Genomic DNA, 27362 nt, shown 5'->3' with positions numbered 1-27362 from the left:
GGAGTGAGCAAGGAGAGAAATCTTTTTGCCAACTCAAATAGAGGGTCAAATATAGAGCTATAATAGGTAGTCTGTTAGAGATACTCCCTTGTAGTTGTATCTAGTGCTTGAACATACATATTAGCTATTTCAGGTAATCTCTGCTCTTGCTGGAACCTAAAGCGAGGCTGGGCGGCTAAACCTCCCATGCTCCCCCATTTAGCCTCTCATTTTGTTTTTGTTTTATGCGCTTTTGCCCTTACCCAAAGTTAGCTATTTCAGGTAATCTCTACTCTTGCTGGAACCTAAAGCGAGGCTGGGCGGCTAAACCTCCCATGCTCCCCCATTTAGCCTCTCATTTTGTTTTTGTTTTATGCGCTTTTGCCCTTACCTAAAGTTACCGTTCTCAAGTGTCGATATGTTCACCGTTATGGAATATCACATCAATAAAAGCCTTTTTTGTGGTGTGGAAGACTGTTTATGAATTCTGAACGAAACTGAAGATCAAGAATGTTTTGGCTGTCACTGATTCACAGTGCAGCAAGTTGCCGAGAAAGAAAACGGGGTGAGCAACAAGACGGTTAATTTATTAGTGACAGAACACACACAACATCTTTGTTCTTGAGTGTGTTATCCCATTCAGAACTTTCTGACTGTCAGTAAGCACAACAGGTACCATCTCCAATTTGAGCAACGGAAACGATCAAGTAGAATCAAGCAGCAGGCTCAAAAAAAATACAGATAATCACAATCACATCAACATCCAGCAATACTTTTACTCAAGTTATTTTGCTGACATACACGGACCAATACAAAAGAGGAGTTTGAGATTACCAATTTCACATTTTCCAGTTCCAACTGTGCTCAGCATACAGTAAATTTCCACAAAGAAACCAACCAGTGATAACATTAGGAATTTGGTCGCAACAAATGCAGTCTTTTCAACTGTGACATGTCGAGGAGCATTTGGTCATTGCATGAACTATAAGCCTCTTCCAATTCACTCAGAACTGTACTCGCACTTGTCAGAGATGACACAACATGAGACAACATTCTAAGGTGTGCGCAGCTAGTATACTGACAAAAATCAACGATTAGCTCCACAAGATGCTAGAATTAGTCATGGCACATGCCATCACCTTGAGGCTTGAGCTTCATCACCAATCAAAGGGGTCACTCACAGAAAGATCTGATGCTCTCTGAAAGCACCAAGCGCTGTCTCCATCACGGGCGACTGCCAACAGTGTAGGGCATTCACTGGCGCGTTTCGCCGTGGTCAGAGATTTCAGCTTGGTGAGCATCTCATCCACTGAGGCTTGATCTCCATTGGATAACACAACCACCAGCTTAAGCAGCGATTGCGCCCTCTCTAGGATGAACTTGAGGAAGGCAAGCTCACAGCGCTCCCCTCTGAACTTGTCAAACACGACCTTAGTGATGTGAGTCTCTAGGCAGTCGATGGGGCCAACCTCCTGCCAGAACTTCAAATTGAGCTTGCCAGTAGGCTCATCAGCTTCATGGGACTGCAAAATCAACGCGTATGTATATGTGGTTCGATTAACAACTGTCATGACAGAGATGTTGAGATTTCTGAATGAGGATAGGGGGTGAATGGAATGTCACCAGAACATGCAATGTCTCCAAATTGGGAAAGCATCTCAGGAAGGCAGGCAGCATCTTGGCTTCCTTGCGAATTTCAAATTGCACCTTCAAGGCCAAGATCTTGACACTTGGGACCATGGTAGATTGGGTCATCTTTGTTCCACTCTACGACACAATTGAAAACGCAATGCCATGGATTAAACTTCAAGCTAACAATTGAATTGACGGCACATGTAGGTGGAGACATGTTATGTAACTAATGCATTGGAGGAAGAACTTAAGGAAAAAGAGATACCTCGATTATGGTGCCGCCAATCTCGAGCTGGTGGATGCCTGGCTCCAGGTAGCCGAGCACCTTGAGTTCGGTGGTGTAGCCAATCCTGACCTTGGTGCGGAAGGGAAAGTCGGACACGCGCGGGTACGCCTGCCACAGGATTAGGCGCTGGAGGCGAGGGGCGACAACCACGGCGAGCTCATTTGTCAGAGCCATCCACGAGACGAGGCACTGGAGGCTGCGGCTGCGGATCCGGACGGGGCCCTCGTAGAAGGTGGCGACGAACGCGAGCTTCTGAAGCACGGGGCTGCAGGCGAGCAGGTGGTCGATGTCCCTGTCGTCGATGCCGACGTGGCAGAGCCCAATCTCCTGGAGGCGGGGGAACACGGCGGGGCCGCGCGGGAGGCCGCGGGTGTCCGGGAAGCGCCAGAAGGCGAGGTAGAGGGTGCGGAGGGAGGCGATGCGGAGGATGTCGGCGGGGAGGTGCAGGCCGCTGGGGAAGGGGCGGTTGACGAGGACGAGGTCCTCGGCTCCCGCGTCGGCGAGGCGGTGGAGCCAGTAGCCGAGCGTGCCCATGCGCGCGGCCAGCGCCATGATGCAGCAGGTGAGGCGCACGCAGCGGATGGGGCCCCGGTGGGCACAGAAGACGCGGGAGACGGCGTCGGTGACGGCGTACCATTCTTCGGGCTCGGGGTCGCCGCCGCGGGCGGGGAGGGCGAGGATGTCGGAGTCGTCGAAGACGAGCGGCGCGGAGGCCCAGACGCGGCGCCAGCGCCTGGAGAACGCGGCGGTGCGCGCGGCGTCCTTGGCGGGGAGGCGCGACACGATGTTGGAGAGCACCGCGTCCGGGAGCCGGCTGATGCGGTCCTCGCCGCCGCCGCCGCCGCGGCGGGCGCTCGGGGAGGGGCGGGAGCCGGCGGCGGTAGGGAAGGGCCGCGCGGGGAGGCATGTGAGGACGATGCGCATGAGCTCCTCCAGGTCCATCCTGACCAGCGGAGCCATGGCCCGGAGGCGGAGGGGATGGCTCGCCCGACGAGAGGAAAAGAGGGTTTTCTGGTGGGCGAGCGGGGAGCGTGCTGGGCGGCGGTGGGGTGGGTTTGGCTCCGCCGCTCGGGTCACTGGGCGAGCGAAATCAAACGGGGAAAGGTAGGTTTCCTCGCAGGCCCACCTGCCAGTTAGAAGGTAGACAAGGACTCTGAGCCCTTGTTTACTTCACTCCAACTCTCAACTTTGACACTATGCAAAAAGAAAATTTCCCATCATATCAAACTTACGGTACATACATGGAGTACTAAATGTAGATGAAATTAAAAACTAATTGCACAGTTTTGTTGTAATTTGCGAGACAAATCTTTTGAGCCTAATTAGTCAATGTTTGGACAATAATTCACAAATACAAACGAAATGCTACAGTGTGCTACAGTGTCAGCACAGTAATTTTGGCACTTCCAATTTTGGTAACTAAACAAGGCCTGATTCGAGCCAGAACTACTGTTTATTCGAGTCGGACGAGTCTTCTCAGCGGTACTACCCAGTACCATTGCAGTTGAGTGTTTAACGTGTGGGTCCGCACATTCCATACTATAGCTGAACAAGCTTGTTCGGCTGGATTTATAAACCGAATGAAAAGCTGAAACAGTTGATTTGTTGTAAGAGAAAAATACTGTTCGGTGACTGATAAGCTGGCTGATAAGCTGAAGCGAACAGTTACAATATGCTATAACCATTTCCATTCCACAGCCTGATTTCGAAGATCGAAACATTCTATTCCACAATTGGACAATCAAAAGCACATGACCCAACTTCGCCCATGTTACTTCAGAATGTGGGGGGAAACAACTCACACACCAGCTTTAGCAGCCGTGCAGACAATCACGATCGCATCAACTGATCAACAAGATAAACTTGCATTCGAAGTTCTGGGCATAGATGGATGAGTACCCAATTAAAGAAGTCTACCAGTTTTTGAGCATTTGCACTTAAACCTGACAATCGGTAACATATGCAACAATGGAGCCAGTGCATTTCGACCAACAACCAAAACGACAAGTGATTAAACATCATTGCATCACAAATAAATGAACTGTAGTAAATCTAAATCCTTAAGTAGCATAGGCTAACAAGCTTCTCTCGTGTTCAAAGCTCAACCAAAATGATTTGTGATGAAACATCATGGCATCACAAAGAAATGAGCTGTAATTAATCTAGATCCTTAGGTAGCATGGGCTAACAGGCTTCTCTCATGTTCAAAGCTATAACCTTACTTTCCAGAGATGACAATAAACTATCTTGACAGCACAAGCCATCAATCTAAATATATCTTGCAACAGATAGATACTGAAATGGGGAAGTTGCCGGTTCAGTAAAATGGCACTGCTATCATTAACATAACAGCTAGTCAGCTAGCACCTAGAGCTTCAGCAATCAAAAGGGTCGCTCACAGAAAGATCAGATGCTCGACGGAAGCTCCAAGCGCAGTCTCCATTACGCACCAAGATGGTCAACTTCCGGTCTTTGCTGGCCCGCTTAGCACTAGCAGCTAGAGGTTTCAGTTTGGCGACCATCTGCTCCATCGAAGCAGGATCATCTCCATCGGCCAAAACGATCACCATCTTGTGCAGCAGCTGCGCTCTCTCCCAGATGAACCTAAGGAATGCAAGCTCGCTGCGGTTCCCTCGGAAGTTCCTGAACACCACCCTCTTGATTTGGGACTGCAGGCAGCTGATGGGGCCTGTCTCCTGCCAGAACTTGAAATTGAGCTTGCCAGTGGGTTCATCAGCTTTATCAGACTGCAAAATTAAGATGTTGCTAGTTCAATTATCCACGGTTCATGCATATGTTAAGCAATCATATGCTAAAGATGACAGAGATGTTAAGTGAGGGGGGAATGGAGGCTCACCATGATATGCAATGTCACCACATTGGGAAAGCATCTCAGGAAGCTTGGCAGCATCTTTGCCTCCTTGCGGACTCCAAATCGGACCTTCAATGCCAGGATCTTCACACTTGGAACAATGGTCCGTGGGCTTGGCTTTGTTCCAGCCTGCAATTCGTTTGCAATTCACATCACCCAAACATAACACTAACGATGGTTCCATATATGCAATTGAATGGAGAAATGCACATATATATGATTATTCGCATTGCATCAGTACACTAATTGATGAAATTGAGGTTGACCTCGACGACAGTGTTGGAAATCTCGAGCGCGTGGAGCCTTGTGTCCAGGTAGCCGAGCACCTTGAGCTCCTGGACGTAGCCAATGTTGAGCCTGGTGTGGAAGTTATCATCGAAACGGGCACCGGGGCACTCACTCCACAGAATGAGCCGCTCAAGGCGCGGGGCAACGAGCACGTCGACCTCCTCGGCGCCGGACATCCAGAAGAGCACGCAGCGGAGGCTGCGGCTGCGGACGCGGACTTTGGGTGGCGAATTGTAGCAGGCGACGAGCGCGAGCTTCTCCAGGAGGGGGCTGCACTGGAGGAGACGGTCGATGTCCGCAGTCTCGATGTCGGTGCGGCAGAGGCCAAGCTCGAGGAGGCGGGGGAAGACGACGTTGCCGCGGCGGAGGGCCGTGGTGCTGCCGGCAAAGTCGTCCCAGAGGCCGAGGTAGAGGCGGCGGAGGGAGGCGACGCGGAGGACTTTGGCGGGGAGGTCCGCGCCGATGGGCCAGGGGCGGCACACGAGCACGAGGTCGTCGACGCCCTTTGCGGCGAGGACGCGGAGCCAGTCGCGCGCGAGGTCGCCGCCGCCGCGGATCGCCGCGTAGTTGCAGACGTGGGTGAGGCGGACGGAGCGGAAGGGGCCCGGGTGCGCGTCGAGGATGCGGGATACGGCATCGGCGATGGCGCGCCAGTCGGTGCCGAAGCCCAGGGGCCCGTCGGGCTCGTCCGGGAGGAGGTGGGCGTCGTCGAGGACGAGCGGCGTGGCGGCCCAGACGCGGCGCCAGCGCGGGGAGAGCGCGGCGGTGCGCGCGGCGTCCTTGGCGGGGAGGCGCGAGACGATGTCGGAGAGCAGCGCGTCGGCGAGGCGGCTGATGCGGTCCTCGCCGTCCTCGCCCCCATCACCGTCGGAGCAGGCGGCGGCGGCGGTGGGGGAGGGGAGGGGCTGGGTGGGGATGCAGGAGAATATCTCTTCCATGATGTCGAGGCACCCCGGGGCCCGCCGCGGGGCGGCCATCGCAGCGGCGCCGGACCGGAGGAGGGAGAGGGTTTTGCGGGGGTGTGGTTGGTGGTGGTGGGCGGAGGCGGAGCGGAGTGAGAGGGTTCGGTCTCTAGTAGGCAACGCCGCGCTGCGACTGCGACAGAGGATGTCCCCGTCCGGCCGTCCCGGGTTTGTAGGGCTTCAGTTCCTGCTGGGCCAAGTATCGGAACCAGGATTTACGTTTATCACGGGCCCATCTGTCAATCTCGTCGATCAGATCGGGAAAGCTCTACTATGCCCGGACCGGGTGCTTTGATGAAGCCAGGCACCTTCCTTTCCAGGCAACGTGTATGCCACGATTCAAACAAGTGTCTTTATCTGAATATATGGTGTTTAGAATAAACTAATTCAGTAATTCGTTTAAAAATAAACTACATCTAGGCTGTTAGCGCAGTAGCTGATCCTTCGTTTCTTGTTCAGCTGTCAGCACCAACAAAATTTCCTGCAATTTCTTTTTTACTTAACGCACCAGGCATGTATGGCAACGAGTTGCGCATTCGCCTGCAATGAGAAATTGGAAGGTTCCATTGTCAAACTTTGTTTCGACTTGAACTACGTACGGTTTTACTAAGAAATTAGGTCGTACAACTGCAAACCCAACCATCCAATCGTAACCTTCGTGTGCATGTTATGTTATAGGTCGTCTTACACAATTTCAACTTTATGGATATGTTATAGGTTGTTTGGGCTTCTCTTTGTTCATAATTTTTACTATGCATATAGATATACTATGAACTTCGAAAGACCAAAACAAACTATAATTTAAAAATGAGTGAATATCTTGCAAGTTGACATCATTTCTATCACCCAGTTCATTGCTACCCAAACAAATTATGAACTTCGAAAGACCAAAATAAACTATAATTTGAAAAGGAGTGAGTATATTGCAAGCTGACATCATTTCTATCACCCAATTCATTGCTACAGGCATAGCGCATTCCTCACTTCACATGTACCAACTCTACAATTTCAGTATCTTAAGTCAATAACCACAAAATGAGGTCATTTCTCTCGTTCACAACTTCTCATTTTGACTGCCTTGCTAAGAAACGCAGCTGTTACCATACACGGTGTAAAGTTGAGAAGAACACACAGAGAATGAACTCAAACGCTTGAAATCCTCAGAATAACGGATTAGCAACATGGATCATGCTCCTTCACAAGTACAGATACAACATGACAGCAACACAACAAAGCTTTACAAAGCACGCGCATATCATGTTCCTTGATTCAACTCATTGGGGCCTGGTATGTCCCCGACGAGCTGTTTCGGTGGAAGTCTGCTGTGGTTATTGGCTGCAATTGGAAGACCTGGTACAAACATAGGCACAGCATACCAATATCAGTAAGTGTGAGGTCCCAAAAATAAGTAAAAGTTCAGGATGTTCAACTAATTTACAGATAATCAGTACACCTCATTGCCCTCAGAAAATATAACAGACAGATGAAAAGCACAGCACAAAAAGTAATTAGATGTTAGCCACTTTATAATGATAAATAACCTGATAAGTATCAAAACATAAACTATTCTCTAACATTATATTCAGCTTGAAGTACCACAGAAACAGTATGTATCAACATCACTGATAAGTGTCTGCAATGCATTTTGGACCAAGCACCATGGCTAGGTACACTGCCACAAAGTATCAGAACAGCAAACGACACAGAGTCTGCCTATCCAAGACCAATACCTACCTGATGAAATAACATTTTAACTCTTAACCACACTGGTTGTTGGCTTGGTTGAGCTGTATCAAGTATACATTCAAACGGTTGTTTCTAACAGGATTTGCCACCCAAGATTCAATAGTAAATTGTTCTGGTAAGAATAATAAGGAAAGTTCATATGGAACTATGCCACTCAAAAGGTGAGGTTACTGATGTTTCATGACTGGGAAATCCAGTGAAAGTAATAGATAGCAATTAACCGCTCACAATTATATTTTTTATAGCCACCGCCAATTGAAGTTTGATAATAACACAGATCACGGTGGTGGACAAGAACTATATGTAAATTCGATTAATTAAACTGGCCAATGCCAGGATACGTTTCTGATCCTATGTACAAGTGACAGTACAAGCGCAAAGGCAGCAAAGAGCATGCCACGTTTTTTAAGATCTGATGCCACATCTCGCACTGAATTTATAACTTTTGTGACAGGTAATTTATCAAAAGTTCAAAACCCAATGTGGGTCAGGGACTTCGCCAAAACTGAGGTACTGTGTAATGCTAAAATGATTATAGAATCATATATAAGAAGTAGCGTTGGATGACTGGCTTAACTATACTGATGGGCTAAGGCTAACAATTATAATACAACTTCATATGCAGAATACAACATGAAAAAGTATCTGAGAAGGTCTTTGAGAATACCTCCAGGTTCAGCAACCAAATGGGTCACTCTGCAACAAGTCAATGGCTCTCTGGAAGGTCCATGCAGTCCCATCGTGCCTCTCCACCAGAACTGTAGCATCTGCTGATACACACCCTTCCGAAGATAAACGACTTAGAACAACATCTCTTGAACAACTGCCATCCACTAAGACACGCATATCCTCCAGTATTTGAGCTCTTTCCATGACAAACTTTGCAAATGCCAGCTCACTATCCTCGCCTCGCACAGCTTCTAACACCAACTTCTTTAGATGTGAATATACACATTCTGTGAAGCCAACTTGATCCCAGAATTCTATGTCAACATTGAGCGGTGCTTCAGAAGGAACCGACTACATACCAAGCAAGTTATGGCTTAACTCAACAGTTAAAAGCACGAACTACAACAAGAATGAGGAGTGGTGGGGTTTGATACCATGACATACAATGTCTCTAAGCATGGGAAGCATTTGAGCAAGGTGGGAACCAACTTCACTTGATCCTCGACTCCAAACTGAACCTTCAATGCCAATGTCCTGAGGGTCCTAACCATTGCGCTTGGCTTCACCTTTGTATCAATCTTCAATGCAAGGAAGAGAAATGGCACAATGAAATACCATCCGTCTCAGCATGGAGAGGCAAGATGAAATAAGCAGCAAACGAAAGGTACCTTGATGACAGTATTACCGATCTTGAGCTGATGCAATCCAACATCAAAGTAACCAAGCATCTTCAGCTTTGGTGCTTTAATGATCTTGATGTGTGTGGCGGCATCAGCAATCGGCTCCACCAGTAGTCGGTCCACGTTGGGGGAATCGTCAAGGTGTACCTCCCTGAGCATAGACTTCCAAATCACCACGCAGCGGAGGCTCGACGACCAGATGTGGACGTATCTCGGGTAGTCCTGACTGAGCGCGAACGCGAGGATCTCGAGCACGGGGCAGCGTGGGATCAAGGCGTGGAGATCGCTATCCTGCACGGTGGAGTGGACAATGCCGAGCTCCTGCAAGCTCAGGAGGGCCGGAGCGGCGCCGGACGTGTCCGGGAACTGGCAGAGGCCGATCCAGAGGCGGCCGAGGGCCGCGCAGCCGAGGATGTCGGAGGGAACGCGCCACTCGACGGGCCAGGAGCCATTGACCACCACGAGGAGGTCCTCGACGTCCCTGGCAGAGAGGGAGGCGAAGACAGAGGCGACGACCTCGGCGTCCTCCGAGGGGGCGAGGCGCGCGGAGAGGACGGGGCCGGGTGGGAGGCGAGCGCCGCGGCGGCGGCGGCGGCGGGGGCGAGTCCGCCGGCGCCGTCGTCGAGGACGATAGGGGCGGAGGTCCAGATATGGCGCCAGCGGGAGGAGAGCACGGCGGTGCGGGCAGCATCCTTGATGGGAAGGCGAGAGACGATGTTGCGGAGGATCGCGTCGGGAAGGAGGCCGACGCGGTCCTCCTCCTCGCCGTCGGGGGAGGCGGCGGGGAAGGGGGAGGAGAGGATGGAGGAGGACGAGACGGCGGGAGGCGGGAGGTAGGAGAGGACGGCGGGAGGCGGGAGGTAGGAGAGGACGGCGGCGAGGGCCTCGTCCATGGTGGCGGTTTGCGCGGCGGGCGGCGCAGGCGGTGGCGGAAAAGGGGATTCGGGTCGGCCTGTCGGGGGCTGCGGAGGGAGGGAGGAGCGGAAGCCTGGGCCCGGACTCCCGGAGGATGCCAGATGGGGGCTGGACGCGATCTGGTTGTTGGGCTGTTATAATCGACGGGCTTGTGTCAAAATGTTGTTCCAATACTGTGTGTGTTTTGTCCCCCGACACATGTCCGTATGTCACAACTTATTAGACCGGTGTTTAATGTATATATTCGTAGTCGTGGCATGTCATACTTACTCAACTATATGACTGATATGTTATTTCTCATCTCTTTGCCAAACTTTGCTTTAGGTGTGACGATGTCTCAATGTCATCTAAACACACCAACTCTGTTAGATATACGACAGCATCAATTTGTCCTAATAACAAAGAGAGAGAGGTAGCTCACTATAGTAGGTAGGCAAGTCTATAACGCATCGCAATGCAAACATTTAACGAAACGTTCAGAATCCATCGTTCAAAACCATATACAGTACATGACAATATCTGAAGGTTCACCGTCGAAGGTCCGAGTTCATTTTCTTTTTCATTTGCTTTCTTTTTCGTTTCTCTTATGTTGACATGGCCGAACGTCTTTTCCCCTGCCCCTGACCAAAGCACTACGATTTGGTGCAGTCGCACTCGGGCTAGAGCGGCGTGAGGCCCGAATTGAAAGGGGACTCCCTGCTCCGACGTGCTCACGCTTGCTCGACGGTGGCTGGCGTGGTCCAGGGTAAATGGCGCCCGCCTCTGTGGCGGACAGTAGCGAACGCCTGGCACCACCAGCACGAGCCGTGCGGCTGTGCCGTTCGGGGCATGCAGTAGGAGCCGACATGTGCGGGTCGAGTCGGCACGGGCACTTCACTACTGCTGATGGGGATCCGCGTGCGCATCATTTGTGCCAATGGATGCGTATACGTGCGGATCCAATATCGGACCTTCTATTTTGGTTCATTTCCCTTCTCTCTTTGCTTCCTGGTGTGACTGCCGAACTGCCCAATGTGCGCGCCCGATCATGGAAGCCGGCCACGCCGCCGTTCCGGTCGCCCTTGCTCTTCTGTACCGGTTTTTAGTTTCTAGCAAGGATCGGGACAGTAACCGACCGAGGAGGCCAAGCTATGTTTTCTGAGATAATTCCTTATTTAACACCAGGAAAATGACTCGTTCCTTTCTTAATCCTGAAAATTTCTTCCTTCCTTATTTGACACTCACTTCAACTTTCATCCCTAATATGACATCGCCGTCCATTCTGTTAGCCACCGCCGTGAGATGCCCCTTGAGACCTGTTAGTTATTTCATCTGTGGACAAAATTGCCCCTAGCTCAGACAAATCGATCCCCGCTCATGGTTCTTACCCTCCATCACGGTCCTCTGTCTCACCCGTCCCTTTCTCTCCCTCAAACCCTAGACGACGAATCGGCGGCGCCAGGATGAATTGTTAGCGGCGGGCGGCAGCACATATGGAAGGCGACGAGGAAGGATTAGCAGATGGGGTCCCCGACGGCCCGGCGGATGCGGCGGGCGCGAGCCCCGTCGGGCGGGCTCTGGATCCGGCCGCAAGCCCCGTCGGGCAAGCCGCGTAGGCGGTCGCGAGCCCCGCCGGGCGGGCTGTGACGGTGGCCGCGAGCCCCCTCCCCCTCCCCCCTCCTCCCTGGGCGGGCTGCGACATCGGTAGCGAGCACGCTCGGGCGGGCTTCGGGGGGCCACGGCGGTCGGTCTGATGCTGCTGGCATAGGGCCAGATTGGCTCCTTGAAGGGTCAGTGCATCATGTCTTCGATCCATCTTAGTAGAGCAAAAGGAGTAGTTCTTGCTTACCAGACGACTGAGTAAGACATCTAGTAGCGGTGTTGATTCCTTAGGTTGTTCGTTTCATTTGCAGGATGGATCCAAATTCGACATATTTGATTGAAATTAGACTGTCTGGCAACAAAAAGAGAGTTAGAAAGGATTTTAGATGTTTCTGTTTTGATATGACTATTGATTTAGACTTGACAAACTATAAGGATTTTGTTGAAGAGATTGTAGAGAAGTACCCGACAGGTTATCTGGAAATTGCTCATGTTCAGTACTATGACCATGATATGAAAGAATTCTCTGAAGTTCATTCTAACCAAAATTTGGTGTCTATGTTTGAGAAAAATTCAAAGACAAAGGTTGTCGATATGTTCATTTCTTACTGTGATCCCTCCAAACCATTTGAGCCCATCAAAGAGTGGCATAGTGATGTGCAAATGTAGGCTGCTAAGAATATTGCAGAAGATGAGGATAGGTACCTTTGCAACCTAGTACCAGAGAATGAGCATGTAGGTGTTGATGAGGAGGTCATGTACTTAGAGAAGACACCTTGTGAAGCTACAAATATGGCTGTGATTGTGCATAAGGATCAGGACAAAGAAAAGGATGAGAGTGAGGCTGAGAGTGAGGATGAGGATGAGGATGAATTGGAGATTGAGTCAGGGACTGAATTAGAGGATGACCAAGAGTTGGTAGGTAGAACATATTCCAAACATGGAATATGATAAAGAAGACCCTCCAATGGTAGTTGGCTCAACATATCCTAGCATGGCTGAGTTTAAGATTGCATTATCTCAGCATGCAATCAAACATGAATTTGAGTATAACACGGAGAAGAGTGCACCATATAGGTTTAGGGCCTATTGTTTAAGGTGGGAGGATGATAACTGCCCATGGAGACTACATGCTTCTACAATAGATGATATGTGCATTGTAGTGATAATTATTTAACTTAATTAATTTCTATTTTTTTCTAAATATTTGTTCTGTTATATTCTTGTAGCTAACTACTGATGTTAATCTTTTGTAAGCGAAGAAGAACCCTTGTGCTCATCAATGCTCTAGTACAAGGAGGAAGAAGAAGGTCAAGAATGCTACCAAGCATTGGGTATATTCTAAAGTTAAGGACTGGCTCATTGAGGATGGATCTCTTACTGCAATGGTGTTGAAAAAGAAGCTGAAAGAACACTACAAGGTGAGTGTCCACTACAAGAGGGTGTGGATGGGTAAAGAGCTAGCATTTAGGCAGATTTATGGTGATTGGGATAGCAGCTTCGACAATTTGTATAGGTTTAACCGCAAGAGATATAATTCAAATGACATTACTGCTATGATGGCTGTGAGGTACTATACATGGTAACTACTTTATTCTTCATTGTATTTTCCTTTTGGCATAATATAGATTCTAACTACTTTATTTTTTATCATGTAGAGGACCACCTAAGAAGAAGGCAAAGAAAACCAAAACAGCAGAGTCATCTATTGTGCCTTCGGAGGATGAAGCACCAGCTGCTTCTATGTCTTTTCCACCAATGTCTTTTCCACCAAGGTTAGCTCATGATTTTGACAGCAAGTTTTGAAGCACTTTACTTTTGCCATGTTAGCTAAAATTTGGAGACTACCATTAAGAGTAAGGATAACCAACTCAATTCTAATAATGGAGCATCAAAAAGCAAGGAGATTACATCTAAGAAAAAGGGAAAAATGGGCAACTCTAGTTGTGGAGCATCAAAAAGGTAATACACAGATCTGAAATTTTCATTCTATTTTCTTATCTCTTGTTCCAATCTTTATTTGCTCTATATCTACTGCTTCCTGCCATACACAGATCAATATCAGATTCAAATGAACCTACACCTACTGCTGCTCTAGTCAAGGAAAAGACTAAAAGGAAAAAAGAAGGAACCTACTAAAAAGAAAACAGCCATTCCTGTAGTGCCACTTGACAGCGCTGCAATGGGCACAAGAAGCAAAAGGATGGATCCTGCTAATCTTGCAATGAGCATAAGGAGCAAAAGAAAGCTCAGCCTGTGATCCTCATGTATCTGTGAATTTGGACTCCACTTTGTGTGTGAACTTGTATGTATCCGTGAACCTTTTTATCTATGTATCTGTGAACTTGCATGTTTGAAGTTAATGTGGTGCTGGTCTTTATTGCTAAAAAATAAGCTCACGATGCATCTGCCATAAATCTGTTGTCCCAATCATGTTGTTACAATTAACTTTGTGTATGTGTTATCATCATGATGTTGTATTTTAGCAAAATATTGAAAAAAATGTTGTATAAATGTGTTATCATCGTGCTGTATCATGTGTCATCATCATATTGTATAAATGTTTAAAAAATATTATATAAATGTGTTAAAAATCATGTTGTATCATGTGTTATCATCAGGGAGCGTGCATGTATGGCGCAGCGTGCATGCACGGGCACCACACGACTGCATGCCAACGTGCATGCGCTGCTGACTGGCAGGCCAGTGCAGCATGCCAGCATCAGAGCCTCAGATGAACCGGACCCTTTGATGAGTGATGAGGAGCAAAAGCGTCTTTTCAACTAGCACTTAACGTTGTTAGCTAACGGAATGGACTGCGGTATCATATTAGGGAAGAAAGTTGAAGTGAGTGTCAAATAAGGAAGGAAGAAATTTTCAGAACCAAGAAAAGGAACTTGTGTCAAATAGAGAATTATCCCATGTTTTCCAGATGTTTTCGTCGGTGACATGTACACAGAGCCACCACACGGGGTTCCGGTGTCGGCGATTTCGTCGTTGCAGAACTGCAGATTCGTCTACCTCAACTTGATGTAGTCGGGTTGGATGTTGTCTACATACCGCTGCCGCATCCTCCTGTGGGGTGCGGTTTTCTGTTTCCCCTTATTTGGTTCGTGGTAGACTCGTAGTACATGGGTCTGGGTCTGCCACCCAACTACCCAAGCTTAAGTCGTCAGATCCCAATATCCACGATGATGCTACGGCTTGGTAGCCGTGCCATGAGGCCGGGCCGCCGGGGCGTTCAACGATTTTGTGGCGCATTGTAATTTTGTACGATGGCATTCTCTTGGAGCGGTTTCAAAACTTGATATTGTGCTTCGTTGTGCTGGGATCCGGTTTCAAGCTCTCTGAGGTCTTTTTAGTGCGGCGGGATGACGAGCGGCGGCTACGATCAGAGATGACGAAGTTGGCTGGGAGGACCTTATAAAGGTTGCTTGTAATTTTCCTTTATCATAAGTGTTCTCTCTCGTAAGAGGTGGATGTACCGCATCCTCTGTATCCACAGACCAACAGGATCAGGGCGGCAACTGATCAAACAGCAAAGGAAAACAGTGCTGTCATGTGGCACACTCAAAGGAATTCAGGTGCTTAGTGGCAACCTCTGAAAAACGCAAGAATTAGGTGATAAATGTTGTGAGGCATGTGTGGAGAACTATGAAATATCTTGAATTTAACACCCTTGTATATGTAGCCCACATTAGTTTTAAGGTCATGCTATAGCTATATATACGATGCTTCAACAATCAGTGTTCCATTTCCTTCGATTGACCAAAGTAAACCAATGCAACATGTTGGATGTCACAAACAGCTAAATGTCCCAAATGAGCCACACTAACATTTCTACTCCCTCCGTTCCAAATTACTATTCATTTTGGTTTTTCTAAATCCATAACTTTTGATATGCACGTAGATACATACTATATTTAGATACATAGTAAAAGTTATGTATCTAGAAAATTCTAAACGAATAGTATTTTGAAACGGAGGGACCTGAATGCACACCAAATAAAATGTCGACCGTAACAAATCAAGTCGCCAACAGATGCAAGCCGAACATGCAGGTACACGCACTGTGGCGCCACGGCGGCACCAGCTGCAATGGGCCTCTACGACGCCACGTCGATATCGCCCTTCACCTCCGGCGCCGCCTCCGCAAGGCCGCCGGAAGGCACCTCGTTAGTCTTCTCCTCTGCCAGGGCCGCCGCTGCCGCCTCCGCGGTCTCCTCCTCGTCGCCGTCCGCGGTGCCGGCAGCTCCGAGCACGAGGTCGAGGATCCCGAGCAGCTCGTCGGGCGCGACGAGCTGCGGGAAGTGGCCGAACGAGTCGATGGTCACCATGGCGGCGGCGCAGCGCGCCACCAGCATGCGGGCCTGCATGTACCGGCCGACGTACGGCGGCGCGGCGAAATCTCGGGAGACGTGCACCAGCGTGCAGGGCACGGCCACGTCGTCCAGCACCTCGCGCTGGTCGCCCAGGAAGATCATACGCGCCAGCGCGTGCGCGGCGCGCGGGTCCATGGCGAAGAAGCTCCGCGCCACGCGCTCCACCGCCGAGGGGTCCGCGCTGCCGACGATGAGCGGCACGAAGCCCTCGGCCCAGCGACGGAAGTCCGACGAGATGCTGGCCAGCATTGCCTCGATGTCGGACTCGTCGAACCCGCCCTCGTAGTCCTCCGAGTTCATGTACCTGCAGGTTGATGATGAACGCGTTTGTTCAGCGATGTGCCTAGCAAATTAATTTATGCAGGAGATGGCTACATAAATTTTTCCCATTTTTGTAAAAACTAGATGGATGTTGACTTGTTGAGTGAAAAGACTAGTACCATACTACCATCTATTATAAAATGAAAGTCATTTTAGTTTTGTTATAAGCCAACTTTCTCTAACTCTAACACGAATATAGAACACATGCACAGTGTTTATGACATCAAGTTAATTTCATTAAATCCAAAACTAAACATGTCTTATTAAAGCATTTATTTGGTATAATAAATGTTAATGTATTTTCTTGTAAATTTGATCAAAGTTAGATGAATTTGACTTAGAATAAAATAAAAATGACCTACGTTTTCGAAGAGGTTTAGTAGCTAATTAGCATGGAACACTTTGACATTATCTTTTGACAAAACATTTCTGCAAATTGTGTTGTTAAAAAACACGCATGGAAGACAAAACATTTTAACATATAGTCGCAAGAAAAGAAAGGAAATGAAGATTAATATTAATTATTCATGCTATAGTAGAAATTAATTAGAAAAATGTTATACAGGAAATAAAATATGAGCAGTACTCTCTCTAGACATAAAAGAGTGTCGTTTTAGAGATAGACACTAATTATCAACACACTATTTTACCACTAATTATTACTTGGATAGTTGCTGCTAGATTCACGGCTTCTCTATCGCAGTCATACGACCTCTTCAAGTCTTCGCGCAGTCATACGACCTCTTCAAGTCTCCGCGCAGGGAGAGTACTCCCTTGGATCCCGTCATCTTGAGTACTAAGTACACGTAGTGCAGGATGGTCAGGAATTTGGCCAATGCTTGTCTTTCAAGGATGGCATGGTAAGATATTCTGAAGTCCACTACCTCGAACTGGATGTATTCTATCCGGTAGTGTTCTTTGATCCTAAATATAACTGGCAAAACCACCTGTTCGAGGGGCACAGCCATGTTGCCCAGGACGATCCCATAGAATGCAGTGTTGGGGGTGAGCATAGCAGTGAAAGGCCCATCTTCTTCAGTGTCTTGGTGAACAGGACGTTGAGACCGCTACCACCGTCGATGAGTACTTTAGTAAGTCTGGAGCCAGCGACAACCGGGTCCAGGACAAGGCGATACCATCTTGGGTATGAGAAACTAGTCCATTGATCCTTCCAGGAGAAGGTAATTGGCACCTTGGACCATTTCAGGAACGTTGGCGTCGCAAGTTCAATGGACATTATCTCTCTCGAAGAGTGGGCTTCTGGGACTGCTTAGTAGCAGTACCTGATGTTCCGTCAAAAATGACGTTGACGGTGTTGGATGGGTTCTGGAACTTGCCATTGTCACCATCATCTTCGTCTTCCTTAGCCTTGCCCTTTTCTTTGGTGCCAGATGGGTCTGGTAGGTCCTTCATGACTCTTCGTAGACTGAAACAATCTATCACAGAGTGCTTGTGGTATGGGTGCCATGGGCACTACTTCTTTAAGAGCTCATTGAATGAGGGCCTATCTTGATTCTTACCGCAACCTTTCTTAGACGACTGCAAAATTGCCGTGAAAGTATTGTCTGGCTTGCACTTGAAGTTGTGACCTCCCGAGTAGTTATTTCGGTTGTTATTGTTGGGGCGATCGTTGCGGTTCTTGTTGTTGCGTTGGTCATTGTTTTTATTATTGTTATTTTGACCCTTGTTGCGATTAGACTCGAATCTTTCGATCTCCCTGTCTTCTTCACCTGCCCATGTCTGTACCATGATCTTGAGAGATTTGACATCAACGGGGTGTCTTCTGCCAAAGTCCTGGAACATCCGACGGTCATGGAGGCTATTCTGAAAGCAGTCAATAACGTCATGCTCCGTGGCATCAACGATTGTGGCCTTCTTATCGAAGAAGCGACGTAAGTAGCTCCACAGGGTCTCGCCTTCTTGTTGTTTAACTTGAGACAAGTCAATCCTGTTGCTAAGATGCTGCATTGCTCCTACGTAGTTGTTGGTGAACGCTATCTTAAGGTCCTTCCACGAGTCGATGGAGTTCTTATCCAACAATTCGAGCCATGTGAGTGGCGCCGCCTCTATGCAGATGGGGAATGAGATGACTTTGGTGTCCTCGTTTCCCCCAGCTGGTTGTACTAACAGCGAGTAGCGTCGGAGCCATTAGGTTGGGTCCTGCTTGCCATCGAACTTGGTGATACCTGGGGATTTGAACTTTTCAGGTAGAGTTGTCCTCCTCACACGTCTTGAGAAGGCGGAGAACCTGTCAGTATCATCTCTTGGGTGTTCGACTTCTTGCTCGCGCTCGTGGCGCCATCCGTCGATGATGGTACGGGCATCGTTACTAGCATTGATCTTGTTGTGGAGGTCTTCTACAGGGCGTTCAGGCTCTAGGTTAGCCCCACGATGGCTACGTCCTCCCGAGGGTCCTGTTCGACTACCTTCAGCTCCAGCTTGGCTTGGTCCGGCACCTCCGAGTTGACTTGGTCTGGACGGAGGGCATCTATGGCTGCCGCCATGTTGACTTCACTGGGATAGGAGTGTTGGATTGACTGTGTCGGATTCTACTGATCGAGTTGTTCGTACGCGAGTTCCGCGAGTTCAACCAATTGTCTAGTGTACTTGTTCTGAGACATCGCATGGGTGATGAGATCAATAGACGCGATGGTAGCCAGGGGAGTACGATGGTGAAACGTTTGAACTGCTTCAAAGGTATTATCCAGGTTCTGGATTGGTAGGTCCGCTGCAAAGCGGCGGCGGCACTCTGCTCTTGCGGCGTTTCTTGCTCGTCATAGAGTTCTTTGGGCTTCGATCTCTTCTTCGACAATGTTGGCGGTGAGTTCATCTTACGAGATGTCATCCAGGTGACGCTCATGTTGTGAGTTTCTATCCCGTTGCTCTTCTTCTTCATCCTCTTATCTAGTAATGACGGCGAAGAGTTCTCGCTTTAGAGAGTGGCTTCCTGAGCTTGAAGTGATGACCTTCGTGGTGCCGTCTTTCTCGTAGATGAGTGGCAGAGGAGCTCCCTCCAGGTATGAGAGAGTGTCGAGATAGGCGATGAGGCGCGAATCGTCGTCTTTGGCAAGAGTGGGTGGCTTCATGTTGGGTCAGTAGACGAATCTGCCTTGGGGAGTTGATGTGATTACCAGGCCCTATTGCGGACCTGATAAAGGAGTCTCCTCGTTCAGATCCGAGTAGTAGTTGAGTCCTCATCCGGATCCGTGTAGTAGTTGAGGTCCTCAATCATATCCGTATCGGATTGTGATCTAGACAGGGCAACCTGATAAATAGTGGTCACGTTGCGGAGTTCGAACGGGAATCTACTCGGGTGGTAGTCCGATTTGCACGATAGCTTATGTGCCGACTCGTGAAAGTCAATCCGACTGGTGGAAGAAGTTGAGTTGAACTTGGACTCGTCCCCCCAGCCTCTAACTAGGTTAGAAATTGAAATTTCGTTGAAACTCTCGACGAGATTCTCTAGAGCTTGGCGTTGGAGCTTCATGGTTTGCTGCTTCTTCTCCGGGATCGATGTAATGTGGCAGTGAAACTTTCCAGCACCGCCTGCGATGCAAACCCAAGAGCCGAAGATAAACGTCGCGCCAGCTTCGAACGAGATGATTGACTTGATGATATTGTACCATCGAGTTCGCCAGTGGATTCTCGGTGAGTCCCCCTACCTGGCACGCCAGTTGTCGGTGTTTAAACTTGGCAACTTGCTGGGGGGTGCCCGAGGTAGTGTTTTGGTTTGTGGGGCTCGTCGAGATCAGGAACTCAAAGGTAAACGCAGACATATGATTTAGACAGGTTCGGGCAGCTAGATTGCACCCTACGTCCTGTGTGATGGTTGGATTGAATCATTTTGGAGGGGGATCCCTAGCTCGCCTTATATTGTCGGGGGCAGGATTACAGAATACTAGTCGGATACGAGTAGAGAAGTTCTACTCTTATTACAACGAGTACTTTCCTAATCCTTAACTAGTTCCTATCTTTCCATGTTGACTACACCGTCCTGTGCCATGGTTTCCATGTTAGATGCATCTCGGTATCCAGCCCCATATTTACGACTGTCCAAACATCCTGGTGGGCCCATAGATGTATGTGCGACAATATGTAAATTACTTATCAACACATTTTACCACTAATTACAGGTGTACAGAATATATGTAAAATGCAACAAATTCTAAGAACACCATTTAGAGAAACTCACTCGAGGTGTTACGAAAGATATCACTGGTAAAGCACTCTAACTGCACGCAACCTAAAATGATTCTTTTTTAACAGGGACGGAGTACCATAATTTCCATCCAATCCCTGATGGATTAGGCAAGCACTTTTACTTACTTTTTTCTATAGTTACCCTGCTTGAAAATGCACATGGCCAATGGAAGTGGAACAAGCAGGTCTTTTTCAACAAAGAGCTACTTGATGATTATGTGTGCTGACTGCTGAGGGTTAAGCTTCATTTTATTTTTGTTGATTCCTCTGATTGATTAATGCAGGAAGTTAACCTTTCTTTATGTACTCCCTACGGTACCAATTAACCGAACCCTATAATGTGTGAATACAACCTGGCCTAGCTACGACCAAGAAGAGGAGGTGAAGGGTGCACGTGATTGGTTACTTTCTTCCCTCTAGAGTACGTCCATAAATGATGCCTTCAATTTCAGGATGAGGACTGCTACATTTTTGGATTTATTATGATAGAGAAACGGCAACTAATCCTCACTAATATAAAAAGTTGGTGATGATGCCAGCACAAACAATGAAGAATGACAAAAAAAATATCTGTAGATTAACACCCGTCACATTATATGGCAATAAACTAATAAATAAACAACTTCAGTATATAATTTTTGTTCTAAATGATTCATCAAGTTTCGAATAGTAATACTAAACATTAATAGACGCATTTTATCTGTATGAATTGTAATCAATTTTATTATGTGCTTCTTGATTGGTTGATAAAAAAATAGCGTAACAGATACATCAAGGTTGGGACTGCAAAAGTCTGAGAGATTGCTCTTCTAATAAACCACATAACATGGTAGGCGAGTTTTAAATCCTTAAAAAGAAGAGATTTAAACTCCCAAAAAAAACCTAGTTAAAAGCAAACTGATAAATGCATAACTTTGTTGAATAGGAACGATATTCCTAAAAAAATTATTTGGACCACAGATGCAAAATGAGGTAAACAATAAGATGACTTAGGTTATTAATTATTCGAAGCTTTTATAACTCTTTGGATCTTTCTTATTTGTGGTATATGCTCCTTTCTTCAAGAGCCTTGCTAATGGCCATATTACCAAAGATTTCTCTATCAACCATGCATCACCAAAATGTTTTGAAATTTAATTCTTGTGGACAGAGACAAGACTATGAAGAGTCCTTTTTTTCGGCATTGTCGATAAGGATCCAGTTAGAGTCTTGGACTATTTGACTTGGAGAATGTTTTTTTTGGCCAGCAAGATGTACCCCAATAGTCGGAAAAGAAAATCGAGATGTTTCAATTTTATAAGAAAATCGAGAGCGGCGGCCGAAGAAGATGGTCACCTCGGGGATGCGCCGACGAGGACGAGATGGGCGAAGAGGTCGGGGCGCTTGATGGACGCAATGCAGCCGAACATGCCGGCCATGGAGTGCCCCACGTACACCGCGCCGCTAAGCTTCATCTCGTCCATGAGCGCCACCAGCTCGTCGGCGTACCTTGAGAACGTGTAGCAGCTGTGCTCCGCCGCCCCCTCCTCGCCGGCGACGGGGGCGCTCGAGAAGTCCCAGTCGAAGAGGAGCACCTGTAAACTTGCATGTTATATACTAAAAAGAACTTACAATAAGCAGCAGGTAGAAGATATAGATGCATCGAGCTGCCTGCCATAGGTAGGGTGTGTGCGCTAGAGATGCCGACGAACCTTGTTCCTCCGTGACAGGTGAGGTAGCACCATGTCCCAGATGGCCTGGCTCGCTCCGTAGCCATGGGAGAGAACCACGGTCCTCTTGCCATTCCCTACGATTCTTGGATTGAGGTACATGTTGCCTACGAACTTGAAAGAAAAGAGAGAGCGATGAGGAAGATGATTGTGGCTATGCTGCTTCAATTCGTTCCTCTTGCTAGCTAGCTCCTTGCTCCTCCTCAGTAGTACCCCAGTACCCAGCATTTATAGAGCCGCGCGGCTCTTCATGGGCCTGTTCGGCTGGACTTATAAGCCGGCTGAAAAGCTGAAACGGCTGATTTGTTGTGAGAGAAAAACACTATTTGGTGACTGATAAGCTGAAAGGAACAGAGCCACATGTCATTAAGCTTTAGCATACGTGGGTCCGAACTTATCTTTTGGTACACCTGACTTTTCAGACAAAAAAAAATGACAGATAAGTCTGGCGTGCGGAATTCATCTAGGCATGGCAACGATGCACGCCTAACTCTAAACGTTTCGAAAGGAGAAAAAAATTTGAATTCTTCACTAGTAAATCTAGAATGATGGCGATGCGAGAGGAAAATAGGTGGGCACTGGGCAGATAGTAGCAATATAAAATGATACGTACTGATAAAAAAAAATGTAAGACACACATGGTTTGTTAATACTTTTAGATATGGCCATGACCGATGCGTGACAACAGAGGACAAGACATATACAGTTCATAAAATGTGTCATCGTATATCATTTGGTTCAACCAAAACAAGCACACAAGACAGATTTTGTTGCACTGACATGGGGACTCTTCTCCTTCAATATTAGAAACATTTCAAGTGGGTCTAAGTAAATAAACAAATGATGATAACAAACTTGCATATGCACAAGTACTTTTATATTAGGCTAACCATCCAGTGAGTGTGCATGTGTGTATATGGGCACCTTTGTACTGTGTTTCACAACAAAAAGAACCTATCCATTTTATTTATATGATTAACCCTTAAAACAAAATTTAGAGTCAATTTTTCCACCCAAACCAAAAAAAAATGCATGTGATTTTTTTATTGAAAAGAAAATTTATGATTTGAATCATCTCTCTGGATAGATGAAAACCGGAGAGATTCCCCGAGCCCAAATTCCTTTAAAGAAAGATATTTGTTTACTATTTGTGTGGCTATCGGCTGAGAGGATCATGAAAAAGTGGCGGTTTGTCGTTTGGCGGGGACGGTGACGACTGAGGAGTCCGGGTACGATGAACTTGTATTTGGAAAAGGGGTCCACATGACCATTCGTTCATGGTATAGGCTAAGCTTGATTATGCATGCTTAACAATCTCAACTCTCAACCAACAACCTGCATGATTCCAGCTCCCTCTGCATAGTACACATACCATGTGAGTTGGAGGATAATTTAACCGACAACATCCTTATCCTCGCATTTCAATAGTTCTACCACACATGGAAAATTTGAGGTCAAATGTCGAGCATGTTACTGAGATTTGGTTAGGCGTAATGACATCAGGAGACTTGATTAATCTAGTGACTAATGCACCATGCATGCTCCATATATATATGCTGCATGTGGTACCCAGCTAAAACCGCCCTCTATTAGTCATCGCATCGATGAAATAATGGTGCGCATGTTTAAGTTATCGGCCGAGTATCATCAGAGTCAACAAAGTGCTACTGTTGCTACGTCAAGCAGGGCTCAGCTTCCATGGCAATATTGGCAACCTTTTTCTTTTGGCAAGTTTCAAACATGAGGTTGAGGTAGAGACATCCAGCTATGTACGAAGTGAGAATTCAAACTTGAAGGAAAGTCTCGTATATATGGTTACAAAATAACAGAAAAGGTGCTTACTAGGCTAGATTATGAAAATTCATAGTCATGGGCATGTGCTAGCCCCTGTAGTAAGTATTCATAAGCTCCACCGGCACAAGTTGTCCCTTCATTCTTTACGATGAAAAGTCATGTGGTTTAGGTCCAGGTACTACAGAAATATAATCCTATTTTTTCTTGGTGGCAAAGAACCATAAGAAAATATTATCATGGCGATCAACCACCCTCACAAATAATCCTTAGGGATAAATCCAAACACGAAACATCCGAGAAGAAGCTTTAGTGGTCAGTAGACGCGCTCGCCAGCTTGTATTTGGATCCTTTTCCCTCCTCGACAACCCGTCGCGGGACATCTCTCCTCACATCTATCCTCATCTTTCACAATGTCTAGGTCAGAGATGTTGATAACAACCCAACCCTAGTATAATAATAGCATTGAGCACCTCATGATCTCCAAACAAGATACGCACCAGCGATTTTGCGCTATATATATCTTAATCATTGGCGTTTAATTGTTCACCATATGTTGAAAGTAGAAAGAAAGAGTGAAAGAATGAATATGAGGATTCTCTTCATTGATTGAATGAATAGTTTGGTGACATATTTATAAAGAGGAAAGGACATGCCCAAAGGGCATCATGTCCCTTAGGAGTTGGCCCTTCATGAAAGATCCACACTCTACAATTATCTATAATATTAGTTGATTATTAATAATGTGTTTCGCAACACAGATCTAATCAAAACCATCAATGCATGCAAGGGGAGCCGAAAAGGTTACGGATGGCACCACATACCTAATCCCCAAAAGTAAGGTGGCCGAGCAAAGAGATTGGTCAGAGAAGTTGCAACCGATCCGTCCTCTTTCACATCGAGTGGCCCCCGTGATGCTGCACGGGCTACGCTTGTGGTGTCAACTGCGGCAGCAAGAATTGTAAAGACATCGGGCGTCGCTTGAACCTGGACGTATTCCGTTTCGGTTTTTCTTCTCTAACATAGAAGTAGAACCGACTAAATTACACAGTTAAGGTCTAATCCACAGGAAGCTATTGATGCACTTCCTTACCTATTACTAAAGCGACTTAATAAGGCTGACAGGTGGGTCACATCTCATGGTTGCTCGCAAGACACCGTCACGGATACGGTAACAATAGCCGGATGCCCTGCGCAGCACGCTGTCTAGTCTCTGCTGGTTGGCCAGGCCCGGTCGCGTGCATATGCATCCGGGATGGAGACGCGCCGTACGTGCCCGGTGCCTGGCCTTCTCAGGAACGGATCGGAGCCATCCATCGTCGGCCATCGCTGTATAAGATGACCATCGTATGTCATCACGCATGACGCGCTCTCTATAAGGTCATGCGTACCTGGCCTTGAAAGCACAGGCGACAACCAACGTTCACGACGGCTGTGCATTCCTGGAGCATGCATGCACCTAATCTTAATTCTCCCGTCGCCCGTACGTCCACACCTATCAAATCGATTCCGGCACTACAGAGAGTCACTCATCGCGGCAATCCGTCCACATGTGGCCGGCCATCCTCGGATTGCATGGAAGCATATAGAACAGCTACCACTGGTACAAAACTCACCTTTAGTCCCGGTTGGTAGAGGGTAAATCTTCCAAAAATTCATCCGGGATAAAGTAATCGAGACGAAAAGGAGATCTTTAGTCCCGAGTCGACCAGCCGGGACTAGTGGGGTCACCATGCTAGGCACAACCCCCATCCCCTTTTCATCTATAGTTCCGGGTGGTAACACCAACCGGGACTAAAGGGTGATCTTTAGTCCCAGTTGGTCTTATCACCAAGAACTAAAGGGTCACACACGGATGGCTGATTTTTTCACCCGGAACTAAAGGGTCTCCCATGGGTGGCTGATTTTTGACCCGGGACTAAAGGGGGACCTTTAGTCCCGATTGGTATTTGATCCGAGACTAAAGCCTCTTTAGTCACGGGTCCGATTTTATCCAGGACTAAATAAGGTTAGATGAAAGATCAGTTCTCTACTAGTGTACCACGTTCAGATCTCAATCCGTCAAACTATGAAAACAGCGCTATGTTAGCTTATCAGAATTGTAAGTTGTATTTGTGCTACCTTGTTTGTAGGTTTGTATTTAATTAGATAATCTTCTCTTGTATATTGCTGTAGTCACTCTCTGTAAAAATAGCAAAGGTATACTGTATATTCTTATTAAGAGGGTGTTTAGATCCTAGAGCTAAAATTTAGTCCGTGTCACATCGAATATTCGGAGGCTAATTAGGAGGACTAAATATGAGTTAATTATAAAACTAATTACATAGATGGAGGCTAAATGGCGAGACGAATCTATTAAGCCTAATTAATCCATCATTAGCAAATAGTTACTGTAGCAGCACATTGTTAAATTATGGACTAATTAGGTTTAATAGATTCGTCTCGCCGTTTAGCCTCCATCTGTGCAATAGGTTTTGTAATTAGTCTATATTTAATACTTCTAATTAGTATCTAAATACTTGATGTGACAGGGACTAAAGTTTAACCCGAGGATCCAAACATCCCCTAACTATATATAGATCAAATGGTTTATAATCTGATAGATTTTGTAGCAAGAAGAAATCTATGGACAGATATCTAGCGCATCATTATTATAAGAATAAGCACTAAAGGCATCTCTATACGAATAGCACAAAAGGTGCCTTTGCAAGAAGCCAGCCGAAGGGTGTCATGGTCGACTGACCCACACCCACACTCTGCACCTGACTGGCTGCTGCTTGCCACAAGTAGTAACTACTTTAGTACCGACGCCGACCCCGATCGGGCAAGCGCACCTCAAACCTTCACCGACCGGCGTGCATACCGCCGTGGCCTGCCCACGCGGGGGACTCCGCGGAGCCCGCACGCCCACGCACGCTGGACTTTGCGCGGACCGCGCCACGGCGCCGATCGCGCTCGCCACCTGGGTCACCACCCAAGAAGAAAAAGGCCTCTTCCGCAGGTGATCCGTGGCCCGTGGCAACACGATCGGCTGCCGCCTGGCCGTGGACGGCGAGCCGCTGGCCACACGCTGGATTCCGCGGCCGTCCGCTGCGGCAGCGCTCCACCGAGCAGAGCCGGCATCTCGGTGGCGGCAGCATGGGCGCGCGCGTAGAGGGCCGCGGCAGCGACGAGACAGAGGAGTCGACAGCAGGCGAAGGCGCTGCTAGGCGCGATGCAGACGCTGGCGCATACGGCCAGTTTGTGGCTTTGTGCCTATCTCAGATGTATGAATGCTTAATAAACACAACACAGAATGAGCCTGCCCATGGCCATTATGCTAAAAGCAACGAAAGTGTTTTCAGTAATT

The 27362-nt window shown here is 47.5% G+C and overlaps 3 protein-coding genes, 1 long non-coding RNA gene and 1 pseudogene across 4 annotated transcripts; all 5 read right to left on the bottom strand.

Moving 5' to 3' along the window:
- Nucleotides 1-789: 789 nt before the first annotated feature.
- LOC117858335 (F-box/LRR-repeat protein At3g26922) lies at nt 790-2981 on the bottom strand. Its single transcript, XM_034741388.2, has 3 exons — nt 1877-2981; nt 1603-1746; nt 790-1502 (listed from the first exon to the last, which is right to left on the bottom strand). Exons 1-3 carry the CDS (start codon nt 2855-2857, stop codon nt 1137-1139), a joined length of 1491 nt encoding a protein of 496 aa, XP_034597279.1. The 5' UTR covers nt 2858-2981; the 3' UTR covers nt 790-1136.
- A 976-nt stretch (nt 2982-3957) lies between these two features.
- On the bottom strand, nt 3958-6034 carry LOC117856372 (putative F-box/FBD/LRR-repeat protein At5g44950). Its single transcript, XM_034738752.2, has 3 exons — nt 5036-6034; nt 4755-4898; nt 3958-4644 (listed from the first exon to the last, which is right to left on the bottom strand). Exons 1-3 carry the CDS (start codon nt 6032-6034, stop codon nt 4273-4275), a joined length of 1515 nt encoding a protein of 504 aa, XP_034594643.1. The 3' UTR covers nt 3958-4272.
- A 906-nt stretch (nt 6035-6940) lies between these two features.
- On the bottom strand, nt 6941-10408 carry LOC117855256 (F-box/FBD/LRR-repeat protein At1g13570-like; annotated as a pseudogene).
- A 4937-nt stretch (nt 10409-15345) lies between these two features.
- On the bottom strand, nt 15346-22480 carry LOC117859049 (probable esterase KAI2). Its single transcript, XM_034742223.2, has 3 exons — nt 22205-22480; nt 21849-22087; nt 15346-16296 (listed from the first exon to the last, which is right to left on the bottom strand). Exons 1-3 carry the CDS (start codon nt 22448-22450, stop codon nt 15717-15719), a joined length of 1065 nt encoding a protein of 354 aa, XP_034598114.1. The 5' UTR covers nt 22451-22480; the 3' UTR covers nt 15346-15716.
- Nucleotides 16810-21842, bottom strand: LOC117859050 (uncharacterized). Its single transcript, XR_004641089.1, has 2 exons — nt 17198-21842; nt 16810-17109 (listed from the first exon to the last, which is right to left on the bottom strand). It is a non-coding gene; the product is annotated as an uncharacterized lncRNA (long non-coding RNA).
- Nucleotides 22481-27362: the final 4882 nt, after the last annotated feature.

The sequence above is a fragment of the Setaria viridis genome, chromosome 5 (assembly GCF_005286985.2).
Source record: "Setaria viridis chromosome 5, Setaria_viridis_v4.0, whole genome shotgun sequence".
Taxonomy (NCBI): domain Eukaryota; kingdom Viridiplantae; phylum Streptophyta; class Magnoliopsida; order Poales; family Poaceae; genus Setaria; species Setaria viridis.
This window is presented reverse-complemented; position numbering and strand designations above follow the sequence as displayed.